A 16,950-nucleotide genomic window follows, 5' to 3' on the forward strand; every position below is an offset into this window, starting at 1 on the left:
GCACCCGGCCGCCCGCATGGCTAGCTTATGCCCGAAATAATTACACGGAAACTGTATTCTTTCAAACACTGCTTGGCCCATTATCTGTAGCCTCTTACTGGCTAGCTCTTACATATTGTTCTAACCCATTTCTAATATTCTGTGTAGCCCACGAGCTGGCTTACCAGGGAGGATCTTAACCTGCGTCTGTCTGGAGCAGGAGAATCATGGCGACTCTCTAAGCTTCTTTCTCCCAGAATTCTCTTCTGTATACTCCACCTACCTAATTTTCTATCCAATAAAATGGGCCAAGGCAGTTTCTTTATTAATAAGAAACCACTCCCACATCATTCCTGAAATAAAATACATAGTTAACCTAGAATGTGACCAATTGGCTATTAAAATTGGTATATTTGGATGATTCTGGTTAGCACTTTGTTGTAGTTTCTTTGGCAACAGAAAATTTGCCTGGAGTGCTTTTAAGTTTAATTTTAGCATCAATTATGAATTTGGAGGGGGGAATCATAGCTTAAACATATTGTCATCAGATTTATGGACCTAGTACTCGTTTCTTAGTAAGAACAGCACTAGTGTGTATCACCTTCCCACCGTGATTTGCAGTCAGTCAGCTCTGTATTCTTTGCACGCTCCTTCCTCATTCCAGTGTGACAGAAAACGAGCAAAACCAAGTCCGTGGAGGCTCAGGGGTCACCTTCCAGTGTTCCACCACCATCAACCTCTGACTGGCATCCGCTAATCTCTGGTACCTCTGGACTGAAAATAGGAAGACAGTCAAAGGGCCATTTATAACATTTATAAATGTTAACACAGCTGGAGAAAGAGCACAGTGGTTAGGTGAACTCCCTGCTTTTGCAGCAGATCCCAGTTCAGTTCATAGCACACACATTGTGTGACTAATGACTGCCTATAAGTCCAACACTGGGGCATCAGACACTCTCTTCTGGGCTCTGTGGGCACTCAAACACATGCATACACTCACACACACTCACACACAGACACATGCACACACATAAATAAAAATAAATCTTTAAGAATAAATGTAAATCTAACTATTAACAGCTACTATATGGAAAGTAAGTAAAATAAACCTGGAATTGGGATGATGTCAGCCATGTGAGGGTGTACAAAATATCTGATTAATTTGTTTCTCCTTTAACCCATCTCACTTAGCTAAAAAGAAGTAAAAGTTAATTCTTTTACATGATTATTTCAGGGAAAATAAGCTGGCTTCATCTTCCCTTTATTGAGTTTAATAAGGTGGAAAAGACTGTGAATATCTGATTATTCTCTAAAATTAGATTAAAATTCTTACCTGGGGAAGTAAAAACTAAAGTTCAAGACCTGCATTTTCCTACTTGTAGTGTTGGATGTGTATCCATTTCTTACAGAACTCATAAGCAATGCTAAACATAAAACAAATGATACACCATTTCTTAATTAAAATTCTATTGTTATAAAGACCCACTATAACCATAGCAAGTCCTACAAAAGAATGCATTTAATAGAGAGCTGGCTTATAGTTTCAGGGATTTAATCCATTCCTACTAGAGTGGAAAGCAGACAGAGGTGGTAGTGGACCACTATCTTAGAGCTTTACATCCCAATGCACAGGTAATAGGTGAAGAGAGAGAGATACTCTGGGCCTGGAATGAGCTATTGCAACCTCAAAGCCCACCCCCAAGTGACACACCTCCTTCAACAAGTCCACTCCTTCTCCAACAAGGTCACACCTCCTAATCCTTCTCAAACACTTACCAGCTGAGGACTAGATATGTAAATATATAAGACTTTGGGGCTACCTTCATTCAAACCACCACATACTGTTTTCTCGGTGATAAGAAAGGCTACCTATCTAGAGCTTCAAAGAAATGTCATCATCATGAATATTTTTATTTATTTTAGCTTTCCTCGACTCTGAGACAAAGTTAAGCAACACTTTGGACATATCGGGAATAAAGAAGATGCTATGGGTTTCAAGATGCCATTTGCCTTCTGACATCATATATTTTGAAGCCATTAAGTTATGGCTCTGCAAAGTTATGGTGCTGCCAAATCCTACCTGATGATGTGATAATGTTGATGAAAATAAGATTGGTGGCAACAACATGATTTTTGTTAAACATTGCAACCATATTCCAGTCAATGAGTAAACTGAAGTCAAAGGTAAAAGAAGAAAATGAAATCTGTAGGGTCAATTTAAAGCCAAAGCATATACTTTGATAAGTACCTATTTTTTTTTTTTTACCATGGGCACCCCATATATGGCAGTTTCTGATGTACCCGTCCATATTGGGTTTCATGGTCTAAGTTGATGAGGACGACTGACCAGATCTCTTCCTCAGACCTCATTACAGAGGGTTGTGAGCCACCATATGGTTGCTGGGAATTGAATTCAGGACCTTTGGAAGAGCAGGCAGTGATTGTAACCCCTACCTGGTTACAATTAGAAAGAAATGTCCAGGACAAGGAGGGTAGATGATGAAGTCAGTAAATCCATGATATACAACCAGGAGGACATGAGTTTGAATCTTGGATCTGTAGAATCTACTTTTTTTTTTTTTTTTTTTTTTAAAGAGGTGCATGTCTCTAAACTCAGTCCAGGAATGGAGCAGGAGGATTCTTGGGGCTTGCTGCCAGCTATATCAGTGACCTCCTGGGTCATCAATATACCTGCCTAAAAAAATGAAGTGGAATGCAATCAGAGAAGTCACTTGACATTTACTTTGGGCTTGATAGGTGCATGAGAGGACACACACACAGATGCTCACCCCCCACGTGTATGTACATCAATACACATACACATGTTAACCCACATGTACGTGCATACATATGGCCATGCATCCACACATACAAAAATTATAAGGACATAATAAATAATAGACACATCTCAATTTTTAAAAAGAACAAATAAAAAGTTCCATTTCCTCTACTTATAAGTTAGTGTACCTGGACAAATCCTTTAGTCTCTCTAATCCTGAATTTTCACCTATATAGAGGGATAACTATTATCTTGTGGATTTGCAAGGAGGAATATTTGTACAATATTTTGTTTGGTATCATTTTAAAGCATCTCACCTGACTTTATTGCTTTTAAAAGTACTAAGTAAAAATGATGATGTCTACTTATAAAAAAAAATTAACTTACTGCTATTTACATAAGTGGAAGTACCTTAATGACAACAAGAGACAAAAACATCCATTGACTATCCAGATTCTGTGACAGAGGATATGCTGAGAGCACCTCACATGAGCCATTCTAGCTTCATGAAGAGCAGCTGCTAACCTGTTGACACAACAGAATGACCATTAGTGGCTTATACCAACTTAAATTAGTTCAGAGCAATTTAAAACCAACTGGACCGTGGTGAAGAGCTGACAAGCATAATTAAATTTTTTCACAGACCATTAAGCAGAGTGGCAGTATAATTTTGGTGGATATTTATCTTTTCTGCCTTTAGGAGCTCTTGTCATTAAAACAATTAAAATGCTACCAAACTGTTAAAACACCAGTTTATTATAAAGGATTTGAATTGTAGAGAAGATAACCCATTGTAAAAGAAGTGGAAAAATAATGGGGAAAAAATTCCATTGCTATTGTGTAAATCCAAACAGGTCCTTCTACTACTGAAGATTCCAGTAGGAAACTCTATTTATAAAACTTCTTTTGTCAAAGAAAGTAAAAGGATAGAAGTCAGTCAAACTGCTTTTAAGATCATGTGAATAGAGAGATCAACTCCAGAAACAAAACCAAACATGAACTCTCAATTCTGAGCCAGCAAAACTGCTCCTACACATGCATTCAAAGCTCCTGTTCTGGCTGTTTTTTCTTGGACTATTTAAAGACCTAAAAAAAAAAATCAAAATATTTTAAAAACAAAATATGATCTGATTGCATTGGTATGAAAACAAATACAAGCAGGGTTACATGCGTTTCTTCTTTTTATTCTTCAAAAATTAAAGAAACGAAAACATTTCTGTGCATCCCAAACTCATCTCCAAACTTAGTCTCTATGCCTACTATGGCTATGGACTAAGTCAGCTCTGGTACAGGCTCTAATATGCACTCTCCACACAAGAAAGTCTGAGGCCAGAGCTCAGTCTTGGTACATTCCCACTATGTTAAATACTTGATCATTTATTTCTCTATGATCTTGGCCAATGCAACAAAACAATGAAGTCTTGAAGGAACCCAGTATCAACATTTTCATCCTTCCACAGAAAGAAAAAAAACTGAAAATGAGAATCAAAATTTCACCTTTGTTACCAATAATATCGGCCCTTGTAGTGCTCTGAATGAAAATGGCCCCCATAGGCTCACAGGGAGTGGCACTATTGGAAGTGTGACCTTTTTGGAGTAGGTATGGCTACTGGGGTGGGCTTTTTGGTTTCAGAAACCCAAGCCAGGCCCAGTGGCACTCTCTTCCTGCTGCATACAAATCTGAATATCGAGCTATAGGCTACCTCACCAGCACCATGACTTCCATGTGACATCATGCTTCCCACAATGATGACAATGAACTAAACCTCTGAACTGTAAGCCAGCCCCAATTAAATGTTGTCCTTTATAAGAGTTGCAGTGTTGCCTCTTCACAACAATAAAGCCCTAAGACAGACATTATAAGGATTGTAGTTGCCCTCCTGAAACAAAGCCAGACTGCTACGATGAATCCCTCCTTCCTTGTGAGAACCTAGTTTCTAAGAGGTAAAACATAGAATAGAGCAGCTGAGCTATGGCCACACTTTCCTCTCAACACCTGCCTATCACATAATTCACTTCATGCAAAGGGCAACAAGAAGGGAAATGGTTGCAGAGTACAAAATCGCAATGTGACTTATCCTAGTAACAAAACGTTACTTTAAATGTATATAAGTTCTTTAAATAGTCCAAGAAAAGCCAGCCAATGAGCTTTTCATGGGACATGTGTAGGAATAGCTCTTTCTAAATAGAGTTGCCTACTAGCATCTTCAGTAGTGGAAGGATCGGTTTGAATCTACAGACTAGCAATAGAACATTTCCCCATTATTTTTCCACTTCCATTGCAATGGATTATCTTCTCTACAATCCACATCCTTAGCAAAGTTATATTATGTGGTGACAGAAACACCTGGCATAATGATCCGGGAGGGTAAATAAATAAGACATAAGATGAAAATGTCGCATGTTTCAGTGGTTCAGTGAGATTCCTTACTCTTTAACAAAGGTAACTGAATTGAAAATGGTTGTTCGGCTTTTCCCATTTAATAATATACACGTCTAATTGTAGGGCATTAATTTTGCTAAATGAGACTTGTTTTTACCTGTTTATATGTGTGTGCATCAGTCTCAAATCATGAAAACACATTCCTTTACTATTCTTAACAAACTCAACAAAAGCATCTTGAGGCCTGAATGCTGAATATAATGCTGAATAAAATTAAAATGTAACTTAACTGTTATACTGTATCATCTAAAAAATGCATCCAATTATTGAAACCATTAAATCATTTGGGATTTTAGGCAGCAGTGACAGTCATCAACAAATATTTCTCATTTTGTGATTTCTATCAAATTAGCAAGTTAGTCAGCACCTGAAAATACATTAGGAAAGGAGACAGCAAGACGACTAAAAATGGTCAATATATAAAAATTAACTTTAAAAGACTGATAGTAATATACAGATAGATCATGCAGCCAACATTCACCCCTACTCTTTCCTTAGACTATCTTTTTGGCTTCCAAAATATGTCAGATAAACATTGTTATTTTATATCAATGAACATGCTATGATCATACCCGTTTTTCACTGTGCCACAAAACTACTGCATGTTTAAATTATGTAAGATGTGGATTAAGGACATTTGACTAGCAATAGTTATCAAATCCCGTGCTTACACTGTTTAGTCTTAGGCTGGCTTCCTCTTCTGACATTTTCTCTGAAGACAACAGATTGCTTCTGAGATCTCTCTTTACCTTCCCATTTGCAATAAATGCTGCTCCAATCCCTGTCATAGTAACAACATATTGTTGGTTGTGATAGTTTAAACCGATATGGCCCCGTAGATTCATGTATCTGAAAGTTTGGCCCACAAGGAATGGCACTATTAGGAGGTGTGGCCTTATTGGAGGAAAAGTGTCGCTGAGGACACAGGCTTTGAGGTCTCTTATATGCTGAAGTTATGTCCAGTGTGGCATTTATCTTGGCCCTCATCATCTGTCACAGCAGGCATCTTTCTCTATGTTATTCTACAGTGATAATATAAGGCAACCTGTAGGAAGGCTTTAAAAATTTTTCATGTAGTTTTGCTCCACCTCACCACATATATAACTTCTTATTTTAAGTCTGTAGCGCTATGTGGCCTCTCTCAATATTCATACCTGCTTTTATAATCTAGACTGCAGCACTGATTTTGATAACTTTACTCGATTATAACCCCCAGTGGGGTAGAAAGTGATCAATACACATTTGTGTGTCACTTGAACACAGCATTTATTAGAACCTTGCTTTATTGAATAAAGTGTGGTTACCCGGGAGAGTAAAAAATTCAAGGTTTTAACAGACTAAACACCTTTCAGACTATAGTTACTACAGATTTCATTTCTTGACACTATTCTGTTTGAGGCGGGGCTTATTCGTGTGGCAATCTCCATTCAGAGCCTAGAACTGTTTCTGTCACGTGCTAGGCAATTCTTAAAAATCCTGCCCGTGTGCTGTATGAAACTGACTAAAAGGAGTTCCACTTATATCAGCTTCTCATTGACACCTTTCATGGTCTACATGTTCTTTACCTATTTTGGTTAAGTGAAAAATATTTGGAATTGTGGTATGAACACACACAACGTGAGCAGAACTTCCATTCTTCGTTGCAAGCAGAGCAAGAGGAAATATATTAAGGCTGGGTGGCCGACAGCTAAGGCCCACCAAGGCTGGTGCTCCTTATTGCTATTTAGGGGCATGAGTTGTCAGAAGCCACACTTCTGTGTGCATCCACATTGAATGACTTAATTTTTTCTCCTTTACAAAAACGTCGCAATTTGACAGCTTTGCTGGATGGGAACTAGGACCACGCGTTTTGAAAGTGGATGTCACAAGTATAGTTAAGGCGGGGCAGTCCCCCAAAACACAGCTGAGGGCCAACAGGCAAATGGGCGCGCTCCACAGATTCAGGAACCAAGCAAGGACGTGTGCCCAGGAGGAGGCGGGACCCCTGTGGCAAAAGCCAACCCCAGTGCTCACCGCTGATTGGCGGAGTGACTGAGAGCACCGCCCCCCCAAGCGCGTGCCCGGCCGCGCGGTGGGTGTGTCCTAGCGGGTGAGGGGGGGAGCGTGCGCGCTCCCGGAAGGTGCCGAGCACCGGAAAGGGGGCGGGGCTGGGCGGCGGCGGCGCGCGCTCCCGGAAGGTGCGCACCGGGTGCGCGGGTGGGAGGGACTGGTCGGCAGCGGGGCGGCGGGGAAGCGGAGCCTGGGGACGGGCGTCGGCGGCAGGGCTCCTGAGGGAAGGGCGTCACGATGAACACCGTGCTGTCGCGCGCGAACTCGCTCTTCGCCTTCTCGCTGAGCGTGATGGCGGCGCTCACCTTCGGCTGCTTCATCACCACCGCCTTCAAAGACCGGAGCGTCCCGGTGCGGCTGCACGTCTCGCGGATCATGCTGTGAGTGCGGCCGGGCGGGGCTGCCGGGGCTGCCGGGGCTGGGCTGGGGTGTGCGCGCCGGCCCGGGCCTGTCCCTGCAGGCTCCGCCACCGCGGGGGACACGGGGCCCGGTGGCCTTGGGACCCCCCAGCCCTGCGCGGTCAGCTCCCGAGTGGCCTGGGTCGGCGCTGCCCTTCCTTCCTGTTCTTCACGTCCCTCACCCACGCTGGCCAATGAGCGAGCAACACACCAGCACACCCACACCCGCGCTTCCGCCAGGCGCGTCCCCGCCTGCCAGCACGCGTGGGGTCGCCGGTGTCACCCCTTGCCAGCCCGAGGCTCAGGCGGTTCAGTGGGTGGCTCTGGTGTCACCGGCCCCACACAGTTGGGTTTTTTTGACAGTGACTTTAGGGCGCCTTTCTCCTTCTGGACACACCGCCACTGCCTTGAAGTGTGGATGTGAATCTAGACAGGTTGCACTAGGCGGTTTAAACACCCCAGCCTTTGGATTCAGTGCTTTCTCGTTACTTTAATTGCCATTCTTTTAGCCAGCAAACTGGATAAATGTTTGGAGACACTAAAAATAGAATGTCAGGGTGACTGCCCTCCCCGTGCTACCTGTTTTATTTATAGCATTCCCCTCTTTTTTCTTTCACTTCTGTAATTAATAAGTGTTTTTAATTCGTGTTTGCTGTTTGCGGTCTTCTATAATCTGTCCTTCCCTTAGTTTATGTATTTTTGGTCAGAATCACAAGTGTCCCCGCCCTTCGATTACTGCAGCTGCTGATATTTTTTTTCTCTCATTTAGTCTGTATTGATTTTATTCGATACTGTTGATGATGAAAAGAAGTGTGGTTTAGATACCAGCGCCACCGTTACTTTCAGTTCTGTGAGGGCATAGATGAACTTGAAGCGAGTTAAGCGTTGATGTGACCTTAAATAGGTTTCTTGCTCTCCTGCTTGTTAATTTTTGTTGCTAACAAAGAAAGTAACTGGTAGGATTGTTGTACGGATTTAGGATAGTTGTGAGGAGTATGGTGGCTCTGCCATATGCTGTGCTCTCATGAACAGGGGTTGTTTCCCAGGTCACCTTGTGGCTGCTCACAGCTCTCAAATTCACTCTTCTTACCTGCTCTCCATGAAGTATTTGTGTTTTCTTTTTATGTTTTATCTTCTGCTGGATTTTCTCAAAAGTTCTCTTCGGGCAAATGAAAATAGCGGAGTACCTTTTTAATATTGAATTATAGTACTTAATTACTTTTACACTTACAGTTTCTCTTTTACCCAACCCATTTCTTCCTGAGGTTTATATTTTACTGATGCACACTGCTAACCCTTGCAGGTTTAAGTGGTGTAAATTTTGTGTGATGCCCTGAAGAGATGGTGAAACCTTTATCTTTACTTCTAGAAAAAACGTAGAAGACTTCACTGGCCCTCGAGAAAGAAGCGACCTGGGATTCATCACATTTGATATAACTGCTGATATCCTTCACCAAAAGTGTTCGCTTGCTTTTTCTGTAGGTTTGAAATGAGATGCAGGTGTGGGCGTTTGAGGATGTGTGAGTTATGAATATTGACTCCATCACAGCTCGGTTCTTTCATCAGTAAAACAGTGTTGATATTTCCTTGTTCACACTTCATGAAAAGTTAATAGTGTGAATATTTCTTTATTTTTCACGTAAACATTAATTTCAACCTAGGAAAGAAAAGATAAAAGGTCATTTTTGTTAAAGAAGAAAAAATTCACCAGAGCTCATCCTGCCTAGATATAGTCCGTTTTCAGTCCCAAATAATTCCCTGTCTTTTATTATAGAAAACGATCAAAAAACCCATAACCTGCTGGGCAGTATAGCATACACCTTTAGTCCCTGCACTTGGGAGGCAGATGCAGGCAGATCTTGAGTTTGAGGCCAGCCAGGTCTACAGAATGAGTTCCAGGACAGCCAGGGCTGATAGAGAAGCCCCGTCTCAAAAACCAAACAACAACAAGAAAACCAAACTCCGTATCTTCATGAAGTGAGTGAGCCAGAATGAGCGGTTTCCCCTTTATCTCGAGCTTCTGTCTTCAGCAGCTCCATCATCTTGGTAACTTTAGGGCCACAGGTTAGAATCCTGGCGGTGTATTATTATTGTTATGTTATGGAGATTGGTTGTATTAAGCATCTGACTGTAACATGTGTTTGACAGGTTTACCTGCTGTTCATTCTGAAACCATTTGCAGTTTTTAATGAAACAAATTATTGGATTTAGTTATAGAATAGGAGTTAGTTTTCAATATACCCAATTTTTTGGAAATAGAGATGTCATCAGAAAAATCTCAGGATAAGCTTTATGTTTAAATTTTCATTCTACTTTTAAAATTCATATAGGAAGGAGTTTATATATAGGTGAAAGGAGTAATTCATAATCTAGAAATTACAGTGAGCCTCTGGGGATGTAAGTCATTTGGTAGAGGGCTTGCCCAGCACTGCATAAACTGGGTTGGTGGGGCATGCTTATAATCCCAGCACCAGAGAGGGAGGGGCAGGGTTGAGGATCAGAAATTCAAGGGAATTCTTGACTACTGTTTTTATACATTATCAACCTTACAGTTCAGGTTTTCGTAATGTGCTCCTGATTCTTGAAAATGGGTGTTTTCTTTTGTACGGGACTGCTGCAGGCCCCTCGATTCTGAACAATAGCTTGTGGTGGGTGTGCCTTAAAAGTAGATTATAATAAGCCTATTACTACCAATATGTATATACACAGATAAAATTAGTAATTGCATATAATACTTAATAAAATCCTGATGTGGGCTCATTTCTCAGTTGTGGCACAGTGTTGTAGTTCATATAGTGAGTATCCATCTCTATAGTGAGCACCCCTCTACAAGAAGATCAGGGCCATATTGCGTTTCTCCGCTCCTACCACAGAACCCCACACATTGAGGCATTGTGGTTTATACTGGCCTGTAACCAAATTAGCTTGTACAGAATGCTGGCCTTGGTCAATTGCCTGAGCCCTGTGCATATGCGCATGTTGCTTCTTTGGGTAGTGATGACTGGATCCCCTTTAGAAGAATTAAAGCTTCAGTTTCTTATGTTTTTTTTTTTAATAAATATGTCAGCTAGTTACATTTACAGGGAGAATGGTAACCTGTCTTTCAAATGTGCTGGATCTTGCCATACATTATCCTGTATTTTTATCTTAAAATGGTGATTTGGTATATTTCTGGACTGCCTATTGTATTTTGTTTTAATGTTCATGTTGCTATGGATGTTTTAAGACTGAGATTTCTTTGAAAGTTGTGTGCTGCTTTGCAATCCTTAGAGTCCTTAATTTGTTTACATCTAGAGAATATATTTGATTGGAATGTTAAGCAGTTATTTCTTTATTTGTCAGCAGAGTATTCAACAAAAAATAATGTAAGTATTTGTCTAAGTATATTGTAATAATTTCTTTTTAAATATTATTTCTTGCGAAAGAATATAATTTTAAAAGTGACCTGTTAGAAAGTAATTCATTCCTACCTTAAGGATTCAGGGATTGGACCCACTGAGTCTGTTTACTGGCCCGAGAATACCAATTTTTATATATTAAAAATATCTGTCCTGCATACTTATTTAAAAAAAAAACAACAACAGAACAAATGAAGCTTATGGAGAAATGACTGGTAAGAAAGCTCTCTCCCCTGCACTAGTCTGTTGATACTCTGTGTGCCTTAGCTCTCTAGCATCATAGGGTCCAGAAAGAAGTACATGCTGCGTAACAGCAGAACATTGTTTGATTGCCTTAGCTTCTCTGGTAGAACCACAGCTGAAGGTATGCAGTGGTCTAGCACATTAAACTGAGATACGTATAAAAAAAAAAAACATTGCTTCTGTGTTGTTTTTCCAAAGCAGTTCTGTGTTTCTCATTAGTGTAGGTAGGTAATTTGTAATTAAAGATGGGTTTGTTTTTTTATTTGACCTGTATTATTTATTGTTGTTATTGTTACTATTATATTTACTGGCCTGTATTGGCAGCATGTTAAACAGCTTTATGTAGTAATTTTTGCCACTACAGCTAATTACTTGGTGTATATATCTTATTCCGGGTATTTCATTGGGCACTGAGAATATTTGAGTGAGTGAACTTTAAATCAACAAAATATATTTTAAAGATCGCAGAAATGCTGTCCTTCAAATGAAGAGTTCTGCATCTTAAAAATAAAAAAAAAACTGTTCTTCAAAATAAGAATAACTACTGTACATAAACACTATTTTTCGGGTATAAAAAAATTACAAGGATCAATGTTACTCTTCTGGTGAGCATATGTAAACTGTTTTTGTAATTCTGGTTTACCTCAGTAAGTCAGTCCAGTAAGCTAACACTTAAATTTTGAATTTGAAGTGATAATGTTTCTGCTGAGTTATCTAAGTGACTTTGAATTTGATGTAGGCTCTGAACCAAGTCGTCCTTTGGGACAAGATCGTTTTGAGAGGTGATAATCCGAAGCTGCTTTTGAAAGACATGAAGACAAAATATTTTTTCTTTGATGATGGAAACGGCCTCAAGTGAGTGAATCTATGTTATTTTTAACATTTTTAAGTAAGGTTGGTGAGAGGAAGATGAACTGTATGTTTGTTTTAAAGAACAGATATTGTACCTGGGGAAGTAGCTCAGTGGTAGGACACTTGCTTGGCATGCACAGGATCTGGATCAGCTCTGAAGACAGGAAAGAAGGGAAGAAGATAGGGCTAGGGACGGGGGACTAGTGAGAGAAGTGTTGATGTGTTCTGAACTTAGCTGAAAGACCAAGGAAAGATACACATTGGTGTCTGTTCTAGCAATCATTTCTCTACTAATGCTAAATGCACTAGTCACAATAAAAGTCCATAGCTGGTATAGTTTGCTTGCTATAGCAGTGATAAAACACTATGAACAGATCAACTCGGAGGAAAAAGGATTCATTTGGCTTACATGTTATAGTTCATCGTCAGGGGAAGCCAAGAGGAGAACTGATGAGAGACCATTTAGGAATGTTCCTTATTAGTTTCGTCAGTTTGCCTGCTTATACACCCCAGGACTACCTGGGATGGTACCCAGGGATGGTACCCAGGGATGGTATCACCCACAGTGGTGGGCTCAGTCCTTTCGCATCAGTCATGAAATGTCCCACAAGCCTGCCTACTTGCCAGTCTGATGGGGTTCCTCAATTGAGCTTCCTTCTTCTGAGATGACTATATCTTATGGCGTGTTGATAGAAAGCTAACCCGTGCGGTAGCTTTCCTGTGTGGTGAGTAGGACTCAGGCTCTCTCATGAGTGAAAGGATCAACACTGAGAAGTTAAAGGTCTACTTTCTAGCTCAGGTCAGGTCAGCCTCACGAGGAAGTGATGTGTGAGATCTAGGGCAGGTACCTAGGTTTCTAGTTTTGCTTCTCTGATTTTTTTTCCCCAAGCTCAGTATACTCTTGAGGAAATCAAATGATTGATGGTCAAGATCTCAGGTCATTTTGACCTTTTTATGATTTATAAGAAAGGGTATAGGAAAAGAGCTATTTTGACCTAGCCACACCTTTGGACTTACAAATAAAGAATTTTGAACATGATAGATTTTGATCTGCTGGAGTTTGTGCCTCTAAAGAATAGCAAAATTAGATTTCAAATTATTACCTTCAGATTTCTAGCATGAGTCTCATTTTTTCTTCATTGTGTTTTCTTCATGTAAGCTTTTTGTTGCTAATTAATAGCAGCTGTGAGTTTAGGTTGGCCATTTAGGTTACCTATGGGTTAATGCTGGTGTCTTCTATGCTGTCTGTAGATTTCAAATAGGATGAAGAAATTGTTTTGTTTTGTCTATTAGAAATAGCTAGTTATAAATTAAGTATGTGGCCCCATAGTACTTGATTGAAAGTATTTTTATTAAATGACTGTTCTGCTAACCTCGGTTATTACATCTTTTTGTAGGGGCAACAGGAATGTCACCTTGACGCTCTCTTGGAATGTTGTACCAAATGCTGGGATTCTACCTCTCGTGACAGGATCAGGACATGTATCTGTCCCATTTCCAGATACCTATGAAATAACGAAGAGTTACTAAATTATTGTGAATTTGAAGCATATTTTTATACGTGATGAATTACATCTCATATCTTTCCTGTATCTTCATTTGTTTTGGTTATAGTTTTCTTTTTCTTTCGGTTTTGGGATAAGAACGGCTAACGTCAAAAGACAGAGTTGAAGTGAAAGGGTCTGGGTTGCTTAAGCTTAGCTTTGCTGACAAAGTGAAGATCGCCAGAGAGGAGTAGTTTAAGAATGGGGCAGCTGCAGAGGAAGACCGTGTAAGCGGGGTTTGAATATTTCTTTTATTCGCATTGTCTTACGGAATATAAAATGAGCATAAAGGGCTGTTAAATTCCCAGGTGTCTACAGAGTCAGAAGATTTCTTAATTATTTGTTTTGTGTTCATGCAAGTTGACAATGAACTGTGACTTACACCTGAACACTCTCTTTTATCTTTTAGCGTATGTTAGATTATTGGGAACATTAATGTGGCTCTTTGAAGTCTGGTTTACAAAAGAGCACAGTGGTGAAATTGTATTCCATTTGTTTTAGAAATACCCATAATGCTTGTCTTCCTTAGGTTACTAGCAGCTTTCTTCAAACGAAGACCAAGAACCTCTTTGTATGCTGTAAAATCTGCAAGCTCATTTTAAAATCTCAGCTCAACCATATGTGTGTCTTTTAGTGCTTCCAGAATGTTCCTTTGTATATCTCTATAAATTTTAAGCTTTGCTATTGAAAGCTGAAAATGTTTGCATGGTTTGCCTCCTGAACTGGATTTGTCCCACTGAACATGCTGCTGTAATTAGCTCCATATTTTGACAGTTGGAATCGTAAGAATTCCTGTGATGTGCTTTCCCATCTACAGAATTTGTTCGAGTTTGAGTGTTGTCTTGAGTAGTCCTAATGAGGTGGACGCTGCAAATGTTAGCTCTTTGCAGGGGAAGAAACTGAAACCCAGAAATTTTTACTGACTTGCACCCAAATTGAATAGCAAGCAATGGAGTTCTCTTATACCTCAGTTTACACAGTAATCCCACTCACCTAATTGTATTATAGTTTTTGTTATTTCCCATTCCTTCTAGAAGTGATGGAGTGTGAAACTAGTTTTCCAATAGCCAGCAACACACACAGTGATACTTTTATCTGTGGATATTCATCTTTACACACAGTGGTATTTTTGTCTGTGACTATTCATTTTTATCCAAATTAAAACTACCTAGGTTTATAAAATAATTTAGAGATTAAATACATTATGTATAACTAACTATATAATTCTATTTGACATGAAATATTTCTTTGAAGCAATCAGCGCCCTCAGTTACCAGTTGCAGATTGGCTACTCTTAATCCAAGAACAGGCAGTATAGGTACATACAAGCAGTAACCCAAAACAGGCTGTTTTCTAGCACTAGTATAAATTAATTAGTGTTTGTTCTGTTTACCTCATTTGAAGTGTATCCTTGCTTGGCGATACTCGTTTTAGCAGCTCTTGTGTGTGGTGGTGCAGTTCTTACAAACGCATGTGCATGAGGTTTTCAAATCAGAAAGGTCAAAGGTACAGCCTGAATTTGGCACTAGCAGTTTCATTAAACATTTCAGGCTGTCTGTTTCCTTGTCTATAAAAATGATTCTTTACTGCGATACACATCTGAAGTGTTTGCTGTTCAGCAGCTCATGAACAGGAAATCACGTTAGTCATCTGAAGTCAGGGAGGTGATGGAGAGATTATCACATAGTTCACAGTGGTCTGAGCTTCTGTTACATTTTAGAGCTTTATACATTGAGCATATACTAGCTGTGGAAAATCTGCACGTGTCAAAGCTTAGAATATGTGGGTGTGTCCTGGTTAAGGAAGCCATGCACAAGCCTGTAGATTAAAGCCGACCTCTGTTCCACTAGTCATTCACTACGTTCTGTGATGAGTGGATCTGTTAGTCCAGCACAGACAAACTAGAACTGAAGATGTCTAGAGTTAATATTCATTTGAACAGCCCAATTTTAGGAGTTTGGTAAAGGAAAGCCGGGAAGGCCCAGCTTGTACAATGTGACTAAGGAGCTGCCCAGGATACTGCTGACCCAGTGCACCTCTAGCCCTGTTTCTCAGGAACTCAGTTTGGTGTTGCACAGCTTTATTAGTTTGTGACAGTCCCGACCTTACATACTTTGTGTGTTTGATAAGCATCTCTAGTCTCTATTTCAGAGAAGTCTCGTCAGGTCTCGAAGAGACTTGGTGCTTCAGATTTTAACAAGCCAAGGTAATCTATGGATAGAATCTGAGCCTATAGCTGATTATTGGAAAAGAGGTTAATTGCAAGCTACTTATAGGGTGGTTGCGGTTAGAAATGAATAAAATGTAGCACTCAGCATATCCCCTTCAGGCTCCCCTAGAAACAGCTTCCTCTGGTGCTGTAGGACCATGCATGGCATTTGCTGTCCTTATGCCAAAAGGAAAATGGCAACATCAAAAACTGTTAAGAATGTAATAGGAGCATTTGTTGGTTTGAATGTCTTTTCTGGTAGTTATCTTACAATTCTTCAATAGTCTGGCTAGTCAGTTCTTCGTGTGAAGACATGGACTTTAAGGATCTAAAGCTTTGGCTGGGGGCTAGTGGAGGTTTTGCTTTGTTATACTTTGAATTAACATGTAATAGGTCAACAGAGGAGACCTTGTAGCTGTGACCTTTGATTGTAAGCAAACATCTGTCTATTTCAAAAGCTTCCCTCGCTTTCAGTAGCAGGCCTGTGTACTTTACCATGAGACTGCCAATGATTCAGAGATGTATGTTTCAAAAAAAAGTTATTCCATAGTTTTTTATGCGATTTGGGAAATTGTTTACTTAAAAAATAAATTCACACGAAAATATTCCATAAAAATGCTGAATATATATGTGAAGATTTTCTTAATTACAATAAATATTCAACATTTTTTAAATAAAATGAGTTCTTTTCTGAGTAAAAGTATGTATTTTAAAGATGTCCATATATGTGTATTTTTGGAAAGCTGCTAAACTGAAACCCGGCTGTAGTTAGTGAACATCAGGTTTTAGGAAGGAGTGCACAGCCGGGCTTTGGAGGCTCTTTACACTCAGGATGTGCTGGGGGCTGTGTGCCCCTGTACTAGACTGTAAGTCCTTTGAGCGCATGCTGTCAGACCTGCCCTTGTATCCTGCCCAGCACCCAGCAAAGGGTCTGGCAGATGATAGCCAGAGCCCAATCAATATTGGTGGCGCAGTGCTTGTGTCTGATGCAGCCTCAGGAACTGTCTGTTCATTGTCCTCTTTTTGAATGCTGCTTTTTTGAGTCTCTCTTTCCTG

At 40.1% G+C, this 16,950-nt stretch overlaps 2 protein-coding genes across 5 annotated transcripts in view; one reads left to right on the plus strand and one right to left on the minus strand.

Annotated features, from left to right (window-relative positions):
* Positions 1-5,984, minus strand: part of Asb5 (ankyrin repeat and SOCS box containing 5) — a 53,737-nt gene extending 47,753 nt beyond the window's left edge. For 2 of the 4 annotated variants that reach the window (XM_050147313.1, XM_050147310.1), the window contains exons 1-3: positions 5,873-5,984; positions 3,170-3,283; positions 581-753 (exon numbers count right to left, since the gene is read on the minus strand). In XM_050147313.1, the coding sequence (XP_050003270.1) occupies positions 581-638 (58 nt within the window). In that variant the 5' untranslated portion in view covers positions 639-753; positions 3,170-3,283; positions 5,873-5,984. Of the gene's footprint in view, positions 1-580; positions 754-2,433; positions 2,675-3,145; positions 3,284-5,872 lie in introns of all 4 variants that reach the window. The other 2 variants (XM_050147311.1, XM_050147312.1) reach the window with 2 other exon arrangements.
* A 1,400-nt stretch (positions 5,985-7,384) lies between these two features.
* Spcs3 (signal peptidase complex subunit 3) lies at positions 7,385-16,597 on the plus strand. The gene is made up of 5 exons (XM_050147318.1): positions 7,385-7,630; positions 9,018-9,091; positions 10,937-11,013; positions 12,029-12,144; positions 13,539-16,597. The coding sequence occupies exons 1-5, from the start codon at positions 7,488-7,490 to the stop codon at positions 13,669-13,671; spliced, it is 543 nt and encodes a 180-aa protein (XP_050003275.1). The 5' UTR covers positions 7,385-7,487; the 3' UTR covers positions 13,672-16,597.
* The last annotated feature ends 353 nt before the right edge of the window (positions 16,598-16,950 follow it).

This window comes from Alexandromys fortis, unplaced genomic scaffold, assembly GCF_014885135.2.
Source record: "Alexandromys fortis isolate MF-2015 unplaced genomic scaffold, M_Fortis_MF-2015_v1.1 scaffold_32, whole genome shotgun sequence".
NCBI lineage: Eukaryota > Metazoa > Chordata > Mammalia > Rodentia > Cricetidae > Alexandromys > Alexandromys fortis.